This window comes from Cannabis sativa, chromosome 6 (genome assembly GCF_029168945.1).
Source record: "Cannabis sativa cultivar Pink pepper isolate KNU-18-1 chromosome 6, ASM2916894v1, whole genome shotgun sequence".
Classification (NCBI taxonomy): domain Eukaryota; kingdom Viridiplantae; phylum Streptophyta; class Magnoliopsida; order Rosales; family Cannabaceae; genus Cannabis; species Cannabis sativa.
The window spans coordinates 65,731,643-65,743,105 of NC_083606.1; the positions used below are offsets into that span (position 1 = coordinate 65,731,643).

The 11,463-nt window shown below is 30.1% G+C and overlaps 1 protein-coding gene across 1 annotated transcript; it reads right to left on the reverse strand.

Moving 5' to 3' along the window:
- LOC115724901 (protein EXORDIUM-like 2) lies at positions 1-1,599 on the reverse strand. The gene has a single exon (XM_030654273.2). It carries the CDS (start codon positions 1,243-1,245, stop codon positions 313-315), a length of 933 nt encoding a protein of 310 aa, XP_030510133.2. The 5' UTR covers positions 1,246-1,599; the 3' UTR covers positions 1-312.
- Positions 1,600-11,463: the final 9,864 nt, after the last annotated feature.

Sequence of the window (11,463 nt, forward strand, 5' to 3'; positions counted from 1 at the left end):
TTCTTTAAAACGTTTTCATTTATTACTAAAATTTTTATTTTTTAGTTTCGGATATACATAATAATTTTCTCCACTCAAACTCACTTTTAAATATATATAATAACATCATGAACCCCTCCTTTCTTTAGCACACAAATTTACACGTCACGTAAAACGACAAACTTCGAAATGTGTACACAAAACGACGTATCTACAATAGCCTGCACCGGATCATACCCCCACCACTGAGAGAGAAGCTAACGCCACGTGTTCTCAAAACGACGCCGTATTCCGCAATCTGATCTAATATTTTGTTTTTTTTAGATTTCTTGATCAAACGAGAGTTTTACACGTTGAAGATTTTGGGTCCCACATAGCCGGTAATAGAAACTTACGGCCGTTATCACCGTGAGCATTGTAACTCGCTCCACTCGCCTTGTCGACCAGGACCTTGCCCGGATAACCCGGATAAGATCCGGACCCAAATGTCCCAGTACAAGCAGATACAGCCTCTAACGGCGCCGTTGCAGGTCCCTGGAAGTAACCGTTATTAAACGGGTTTGTCACGGTTCCCGCCAAGAGAGTAGCTAGGTTAATGACCATTCCGTCAATACCAACATCACCGTTAGGTGCCACTAACGGCGGTGTTTGTGGGCCGTACATGGGCTGGTGAAAAGGCCAAGCACATTGACCAGGACATTGGGTCTCAGAATTTCCAACCCAAATATAAGCCTCACGAGCTTTTCCCTTCAAGGACCGTTTAACACCGTGAGTACCGCAACGGTTCATACAGAATCCATCAACGGCGACGTCTTTCGCCGTTAAAACAACGTTAATAGTTCTTAGTCCGTTGCCGTTTCCACCGGCGAGGGCCATCAAATGAGAAGTCTTTAGAACTTTTCCAAGAGAATATCCCTGACGGAAGACTTGCTTCCCAACGACGAGATTAGACGAACCTCCCTTGTACATCTCCGTCGTTTTCCACCACGACGCCACCGAAGGCGGCGTAGCACGACGAGAGTTCAACGAATGGATGAAATCAACGATAATCGAGCGTTGAACAGGAGTAAAATCACCGTACCATATGAGATTAACGGTGATATTACCTTTGAGAAGAGCACCGTTGTGGTACTTAAGTACCAGCGGTTGTTCTTGGACAAGAGCCGAAAGTTTCCGGCCAGTTGTGGCAGCGGCCTCAACAGTCGGACGATCAACCAAAACAAAAGAAGAAAGAAATAGAAGAACAACGTAAAATACGGAACCCATTTTCTCAGTACGGAAAAAGGTTTTGAATTTGAGTTTTTGTTTTTTTAAAGAAAAAAAATTACTATTCAAATTTATATTTTGTAGCTGAGATGAAACTTATGGAAGAAGAAGAGTGAAAGAGGGCTATTTATATAGCGGTGGAGGTAGGGGGAGAAGGTTAGGGGAAAGAAAGACACAGCTGTACAGAAGCAGAGGTGTCATTATCGAAAGACGATACGTGGAAGTATGTGATTGGGTAGTATGGGGTTTAAGAGTGTTGCCAGGCTGTAATGTTTGGTTTTGAAACTGATGACGTGGGTGGTCTAGAGAGAGAGAATTGTTTTCTTCTTTTTTGGTTTCATTCCGAGTCTTTAGGCTTTGGGCGAAGACGAGTCTAGTCTAGTAAGAGAAAGATATGGATGAGTCTGAAGGAAAAATACATCAGCTGATTCGACTTGGCTTGGTCCGACATTTACTCCTCTGCCATTCACCTCACGCTAATCTAATCTACACCCTCATCCTCTGTTCAAATATTATCCTTATCCTATGTAGTAAATTATATTATTGATTATTTCGTTACTTAATAATGCTTTAACTTTAATTTTAATTAGTTATGTTGTACAATATCTTTTCACAATAGTATGTTCGTTAGTGGGCTTTGCCTTTTTCCTTTTGTTTCTCTATTTGAAGTAAAGAAGTTTGTTGGAGGTGTTAAAAGTTAAAACATGGTTATGGGTCGCTTTTATTGTTCTTTTTTTTAATTATTTTTTAAAATATAAAATTAATTAGTTTAGGTAAATGGATATATTACCTTTTTATTTTTTGGATACGTTGTATGTAAAAGGAAAGAGAAAATTAGATGAAGAAGATTTTTCTTTGTTATCAAATTTATAGTTTGTATTTATTATGTGATGTCAATATAATATCGTGACAAATTAATATACAACCTAATTAAATAATAGGATATTATTATAAGTAATTTAATTTTTTTAAAATTTACTGTTTGCGTTTTTAAATTATTTGATTGTAATAAGAGTTTCTATACGATTTAAAAATAAAAAAAAAATAGTTTTAAAATAGAAAAATAAAAAAATACATTAAATAATATTCCCTATTATTTTATGTAATATGTAACAATTTTTTATTTTAAAAAATAGAATGATGAAATTTGAAACTAAAGACGTACTGGGATCGCAGTCTTTACAAATGGTGATTGATTTATACAGTTATACTCATACGTACTGTAAACTAATGATATTTAATTAAGGGCGCCTTTAATTAATTACGATTTTTGTTTAAAATAAAATGAATGGTCAAAGTTTTTTTCTATTTTATTTTTATTATACAATATCTTATTTGTAATTTTGCATTATTGTATTTGTCAATAACGTTAAATACGAGGTTGTAATAAATCTATACTAGACATATATATACCCATCTATATGTACCATGCAGATTTGTCAATAACGCCAACTCCCATGGCTCCAATAACATTTTTTCCAAATAAAATTAGTTTAAATGTTACTAATTAACATTTAAAAGATAGGAAGCAACTCTTTTTGTTTATAATCTTTCGACTGTGTAGAGGGTCCATGTAATTTGTTTATTTTTTATTTATAATTAATTAACCACAGTAAACATGTTTATAAAAAACTCTCCAAGTTGCTAAACAAAATTCCAACTATTATTGATCATGACCGTCGATCTAATATCGTAAGATATGGACCACGACATAAAGCTAAAGAAAATTATTAATTAAGAAAAAAATGCTAAAAATAACCTAATAATATTAATTAATTTAATAATAGAGAGTATTAAATATAATTGGAGAGAGTCGTAGGGCGGGGCCCAATAGAAGAAGGTTTGAAGAGAGGTGACATCAGGTGAGGGAGGGTTTAGCTGGGTGTTAGGTGCAGACTTCGAGGGGAGTAGTGTTACAGTACTGACTGTTTAATATAAATTAATAAGGTAAATAGTGACACAATTACTCAAAATTTTAAGTTTGTAAACTGCATAAATTCAATGTTTACTTTTAGCAGCATAAGTAATCAATATTTGTAAAACTGTAATTTTTTTTTCTAATTTTATCAGTACAGACTCTGCTATTGTCTTAAACAAGACACATATAAAATCCAAATTCTAGATTATTGGGTCTAGATAGAAATATGTAGTATGAGTTACTTCCAAATGTTCTTTTAATAAATTTAACTGATGAAACTGGATAGAAAATTACAGTTTATAAACATTAGTTACTTATGCCGCTAAAAATAAACATTGAGTTTATGCCGATTACAAACTTAAAACTTTAAATACTTATGTCGCTATTTACCCAAACTAATATGGTCACGCATGATTTTGTGAAGCACTGAACTCTGACATTGGATGGATTCAATTTTGTGAAATTACTTTTTTGGGTCTCCTACTACTTCCAGTCCTACACCATATCACCCTACCCTACTACTCACTAGTGATCTGTGTACGGCAAGCAAAGCCTTGTTATTCACTTCTGGGACCCACTTAACTCTAATTTATATTTATGTATGATAGTCGACTCATTTAATTCTTTTTTTATTTAAGTTGGTCTTATCTCAAATTAATGACAATATCCCTCATTAAGAGAATAATAATTCAGAAAAAAATGTGTAGTATCCTTTCTTTTGGTATTTCTGTAAACACTCTTATTTATTTTGATTTTTAGAACACTTTCTTTATTGAATTTTATTTTTTATAATGGTATACAGTTATTTAGTTATTTAATTTGGATTAAATTTTAAATAATTTATAGTATTATAAATAAAATTTAATTAAATATATTTGTGTAATAAAATATTTAAATATTATTTTTTAATATAATAAATTATTTAAATGTTTAATACTAAATAACTACAAAATTACTCGTGAATATAAAATAATATAATGAAACAATTAATTTATGACATAAATAATTAAATTTAACTTTTCCTTGTAAATAAATATTTAAGTTTTATTTTTTGCAGTAATAATATTTAAATTATATTTTTCAAAAAATAACTGACCGTTAAATATCAACTTATTATCAATGTCATTTTTTACTAGTACATTTAAACTAAATTTTTTTAAGAAAATAAAAATTTAATTATTTGAAGTAATTAATAATAATAATTTATATAATACTTAACAGTTAAGTACTTATAAAAATTCTAGAATTATAAGTTAAATATTATTATTGCTAAAATTTAAACTTAAGTATTTATTTGTAACTATAATTTAAATTTAAATATTTATAGATATTTATAGGATAAATTACTTTATTTAATAATAAAAAAGATTAATAAATAAAACAAAGGGTGAAGAGTGGCATTATGAACAAGGAATAAAGAGCAACAACCGAGGTTGGTGGGGAATTTTTTGAATGTGGGTTGGTCCACCATCTGGAGAATAGAGACGAGAAATTTAGCCGTCGAATTAATATTATTTGGTTTTCTTCAAATTCACTTGTTTTTTTTTTTTTTTTTAAAGTAAAAAAGTAACATTTTCTTCGTTGTTTCGTGGTTGTATTGTATTGAGTAAACGTGGTGTTCGGGACTCGAGAGTCGAAAGTGGAGAGCCGGTGCCGACCCATTGAGTTAGTGTCACGTGACTAAATTTTCCATTTTTGTTTTGTTTTGTTTTTTTTTTTTTTAATTTTGAGATGAGCCAATTTTAGTGTTCACATTTACTTTTTCTTGAAAAAAAGAAACCCAGTAAAAGTAGCAAACATTGTATTTAGCTGCAGTATCAATTTAGGTAATGACAGAAGCAAGTGATTTAAAAATTGTATTGTGTTTTGGCAAACACGAGTGTAGACTGTCGAGTTCTAAGAAAATAGAAGAATGTGTGAGTTTTTTATAAGAATAAGAGTGTCACGTGTTCAAAATATATGGGCATATTCAATGACAGAGTATAATATGGGGGTTGATCCCTAATTTTTTCCAAAAATGTTTTAATATAATATTATTTTTAATAATTGACATTCAAAATTTTGCCTTTTTCAAAAAAATCTGATTAAAGAAATGAAAATTCTACATTTTGAATAATTTAAATGAGCTAATTATTTCACATACATTTGCATGTAATAAACACATAACATAATAAATTATAATTTGTTTGTAAATAATGCAAAATAGATATATTTTCTTTTATTACCATATCATATGGTTCCTTCTTTAATTAAGATTTCCATCATTTAACATTTTTTTTTTCTTTTTACCAAACATATACCTATAAAATTCATTTCATCATCACGAATAATTTTTCGTTCATACACATATATAAAACATGCTTTCATCTCATGATTAATTAAGATTTAGCTAGGTATATATATATAAATATATATATTAATTGTAGTGTTCTTCAACTTTATCAATCATTGTTTTTTATGTTGGTGGTAGGTCAAATATGCTCCATCTCGCATTATCTTCTTTTTCTTTTCTTTTTTTAAGGTAAAATATTATTCACGAACATATATAATATATACATATCAATCTTCAATAAATTAATATATATATTATATAAAGTATAAAGACTTGTTATTTCTTTCATTTTTTTAAATTCAATCATCTATGTTCTCTCTTTTTCTTCATTAAAAATAAAATAAAAAATAAAAAAAGAAAGAAGAATATGATTTAGCTTTTACCATTGAGTTGTCCTAGTTATTCACCCAATCTCTATAAAAAATTAAAAATAATAGGTGTGGGACGTGGCTATATATATCCACACACATTTTTAACTTACGTCTTACTATATTAAATTATGTAAATCTTAGAAAATAGACACATAAAAGTACAACAGTAGTCATCATTATTATAAATATTTACCTTGTAATAATAAAAATGTGAACATCGATTTATACAACAATCTTACTTCTCACCAAAAAATATATAAAATCAAATAGTTCTCCAATCGTACGGCAGCACTAGATGGTTGTTACGTGTTACGTGCGAAAGCCACGTGTTAGTTTTATTTAATATTTTAGTTTTTTATTTTAATTAATAATTAAAATATTATAATTATTTAAACGATTTGTTTTATAAAAATAAAATATGTGTCAGTATATTTAGTAAGTAAAACATATTTGTGTTATAATAATGTATGTTATTAATAGTAAAATGTACATTAATCTTCTAATTGAAAAAAGTTTTATTATCTCATTTCATATCTAATAATAGCTACACAACTATATATTTATAAACTTTCACATTCTTTGCAAATTACTAATAAGTACCAATAATATTTTCATATTCTAATATTTTTCAACCTTCTCCTCTTGGTGCTAAAATTAAAAATAAAACTAAAAATAAGCACAAACATATAAGGTAAATACTAATTACAGCCCATTTCATCTTCTTTTTATTTTTTTAAGCCCAAGCCCAAAAATCTCTAAGCCAACACAATCAATCTTCTTATGAGTTGACCCTTCTGTAATTATTTATATTATTTTTTTTTAATTAAATTCTCTTACATATAGAGTCTCACATATATATATATTTATCTATACATTTTATCTTTTCTAGGTAATTACAGAACGGGCAACTCATATACAATCTCACATTTATATTATCTTTTCTAGACATTTTATTTATATTTTTTAAAAAAAAAAAATAAAAAAAATTATTAATATTCTCCCAATGTTTGTTAGAGAGATATGTGGCTAAGATGATTTTTTTAATTTAAAAAGAGATTATTAATATTTAAAAGATTGTTTAATTTTTTAGATTTAATTATTGGGTTTATTTGTTAACGGAGATCAAACTTAATCGTTAAATTTAACAGAATATACTTTTATTTTTAAATTATATTCTGTTAAACCAAGAAATGCCGTTAGATAGGCACTTTTAATATATAAAGATATTTCAATATTTTTTTTTAAGTAAATTATATTAAAATTAATATTTGAGGAATATATAAAGGATTATCGAAGGTGGTGAATGAATGGATAGATAACATGCAATTAACTAGATTAAATTCTATGTGCTTATATATGTATGGACAGTGGACTCAATGGTATTACCTACTCATAGTTATTAAAATATTGATTTTAAAAATATTAAATCATTAAATTTTGAATAATAAATAATTAAAGAAAAATTTAAATTTTTATTTTTAATTTAGTTATCTAATTAAAAAAATATAAAAAAAATACCTCTTTACAATATATCAAAAATATATATATTTAGATATAAAATATTTAAGTCAAACTCAATTTTTTTAAAAAAAAATTTTGCCAATTTTTTTTTCTATATGTAATTAACCACTACAAAAAACTGGGTCTCTAACGAGGACAAATGTCCTCGTTAGAACTAAAAATGTCCTCGGTAAAACCCTATAACGAGGACAAGTCCTCACTAAAAAGTCTTCGTTAGAGGCTCGTCGTTAGAAGTTCCTTTCTACCGAGGACAAGAATGGTGTTCTCGTTGAAGACTCTACCGAGGACAATGTTGTCGGTAAAAGCTTGGATATGTTGTCGGTAAAAGTCTTCGTTTTAGTCTAAGAAACCCATCTCTACCGAGGACATTGTTCTCGGTAAAGAGTCTTTTACCGACAACAATTTTTTATTTTTTTTAAATAAAAACTACATTTTTTTTATTCATTATTAATTTTCATAATAAATATATCATATGTATTTTGATTTTTACATTAATATTGCTCAAATAATAATAATGTGATGATTATCACGGTAATTGCATTATTGCTATTCAAAATCTTATGTAGATAAATAGGATATTAATAGCATTGACATCAAGATGAAAACATCAATCGACCAATAAGTAAAATAGTGTTCCACAATATTCATAAAAGTGTAAGCAAAATGAATGTTTAATGTGCCGATTACAGCAACTTCTTCCTCTTCCTAGAGAATCCATAGGAAAATGAAAAGAAAAATAGGAAGCATTACAGCCTTATCTTATATAATATAAAAATGAAAAAAATATTCTAATTAGATAAAAAAAAAATTAAGCTTAAAAAATTAAATTTTCCTAATATTCTTTATATGTACATATAGGTAATACCCATAAAAAAATATATTCATAAATATTTATGTAAGTTTAATTTGTTTAATATTCTATTGAAAATGGCAATAAAATGTACGTAAGCAATAGGCCTCTAAAATGATAATCGCAATATAAATCAAACTAGCTAGCTAGGGCAATCATTTAATTTAAAAAATATATATATATATATATATATGGATATATATATATATGAAGGACAAAAACTATATGGCTTTAATGTTGACTGTATGTGAATTTTGGTTTGTGAACTTGTACCTTTAATGTTGTGTTTATAGTCCGTGAATGCTCTCTATCACAATATATTATGGTTGGTTTCTATCAAAATCAAAATTTATGAACACATACCATATATATATATATTTATATATATATATATGTATGTATGTATACGTATAAAGTGATTATAAAATGAAAGCTTCGTGACTACAAATTTAACCCTAATAATATTTGTATGAACAGTAATTGCTAGAAATAGATATTTATCTGATATCATTTTCTGAGAGCATGTCTAATGGGAGTTATTCATAAAGTTTTTTTTTTGCCACATATACTATATGATCCTTATTTTAAATGTAATTTAATAATATTTGTTAGAGATACACATGATTAATTCCCTTAAGTCCTTGTTAGTTAGTCTGTTATTTTAGTTAGTACTGTTTGTTTACAGCTGTCCAATTCTGTTATTTTCAGCTCCTTTGTACTCTGTTGTAACCGACTTAGTCTTTCATATATAAAAGGTTTCCAAGCCTGCATTTCAAGGCAGAGCTTCATTCATTTACTTCAATTCTCTTCATTCCATAGTTTTCTCTCTTGCTTCATATCACAACATGGTATCAGATGCTTAGGCTTTAATGGCGTCCAAAGGAACCGAGCAATCTACTCGAAGCAACACACCAGAAGCTCCATCAGCTACTGCAACTGAAATTCCACATTTCCTCCCCAACAACAATCTTCTTCCACTAACTCTGCGCCTGGATCGATCGAATTACACGTTCTGACGATCATTAGTTCTTGCTGCCACTCGAGCCTACAATCTCGATGGTTACATTCTTGGAACCAACCCACCTCCAGCTCAAACTATTGCCGCTAACAACCCTAACCCAGACTATGCTCAATGGATTCGTCTTGATCAATTCTTGATGCATTGGCTCATGAATTCTATCACTGAACATATGTTGGGTTATGTGATCAACTGTCGTACCTCGTCCAAGATCTGGACTGTCTTTGCACAGCTCTTTGCCACAACATCTCGTGCTAGACTCCTCCAAATTCGTGGCCTTCTCCAATCCACCAAGAAAGGATCCTCAACCATTGATGAATACATTTTAAAAATGAAAGGATGTAACGCCCGTATTTTAATAATAATAAACTCGGAAATTAACTTGAATAATTTATATATCAATAACCATATGGATCGGGATCCCGAGTATCAAAATTTAGGTTAAAAGTACTTTACTATTACATATATATTTTTTTTTTTAAAAAGTTTTGCGGACATGCATCTTCAAAATACAGACTCCAAAATATTTATAAACCGAAACCCTCCAGGTTGCACTGCCGCAATATGTACAATCATGCCGAGTTCCACCTCACTGTTCCTCCAGCTTTGCTTTTCCTTTACCTACACAAGGTAGCAAACTGATGAGTCAACAGACTCAGTAAGATATGCAAGAAATATAAAAGTAGCACGCTGCCAGCTTTATGATCAAGCTGCCCTGAGATTAACAACGAAGCTCACCAAATGATTAAGAACGTTCTTAAGGGTAGTACGACTACTATACCAAATGCACTAAAGTACCAACTCTGTACTTGTGTTGGTAGAGCCCTAACTGTACTCCCGAGAATTACTAAGTGTTGTACCACGAACACGACGTACCCTGGGTACTCGTGTTGGTAACACCGTAATTACATTAACATCCAAAACAAGCATAAACATTCATATATATATTCTTACGCTATCTTACCTCGTTCCGTGCTCAAGTGTGCCGGTCAGCCTGAGTGGAAGTGCAGCTCGACGTTTAACAGGGCCCTAAACCATAATGTTCAAAAACCGATGAGAGACTCGCTAAAACACTTATCGGGGGTTTAAAATAGAAACTAAGCTTAACCCTATCGATAAAAGGGATGCCAACGCCCTAAATTACTTAAAAACGGGAAAAACTAGGGCTCGGGAAAAAGCCCCAACCGGCAGGCCGGTTCCCAACCGGAAGTCCGGTTCCTGGGACCAACCTACGGCCGGTTGCAACAGGGCCCCAGGAACCGGAATTCCGGTTCTGAGCTGGGAACCCAAAAAAACTTCCCCTTAATTCAAAACAATCCCAAATCTTCTAAAAACCTCCAGAATACCTGCATACATTATTCCAAACCAAACCCAACCAACAAAACTCAACAAATCAAACAAAATCCCAATTCACCATTAAAGCTCCAATTTGAATTCACAACTTTAAATTCAATTCAAACATTAAAATACTCACTTAGCTTAGCTTATAACCAGAATAACAACCTCTAATTAACACCAGAAACTAACCTAAACAATTCCCAAATCAAACAGCCACCAATTTCCCAAAATTCACACCAAAACCTAGTTTAACTACAACAACTTCAAGTAAAAGATAGAGAGAAAGATTACCTTGAACAAAGCTTCAATACCACTAGAATTCCCTTGATTCAACACAAATTCTCACCCCCAGCTACAGCCCAAGAGAATCGAAAGAGAGAGAAAGAGAAAAAAAAACTATTTCCTTTTTGTTTTTCCTTCAAACTTAAGCAACCTCTCATTAGCTTCTTCTTTCTTCTTTTTTTAATAAAATTGCTTAGTAAAATCCATTCTCAGCCAAGACTTAACCAATAAAGTCAAAGGAAAAGTCTTGCTAAAAGACCTCCTTGCCCCCCAAATAATAAAAAAAAATAATTAAGCAACTCAAGGGCAAAATGGTCAAATACTAATCCCCGAAAATTCTAACGCCTCTACTATTTAACAATAATACTCCGATAATAATCTAAATTATAAAATGCAACTCTCTAGGCCCAACGTCGCTTTCCACAGCTTCCGAACACAATCACAGAAATTAGGTAATTAAATATAAAATAGCATAAAAACATATATGATATATAAAATATACTTCTAAAATATGCATTCCATAATTATTAATACATAAACCTTAAATAATTAATAATACAAAGTACTATTCATAGGCGGTTTTTACAA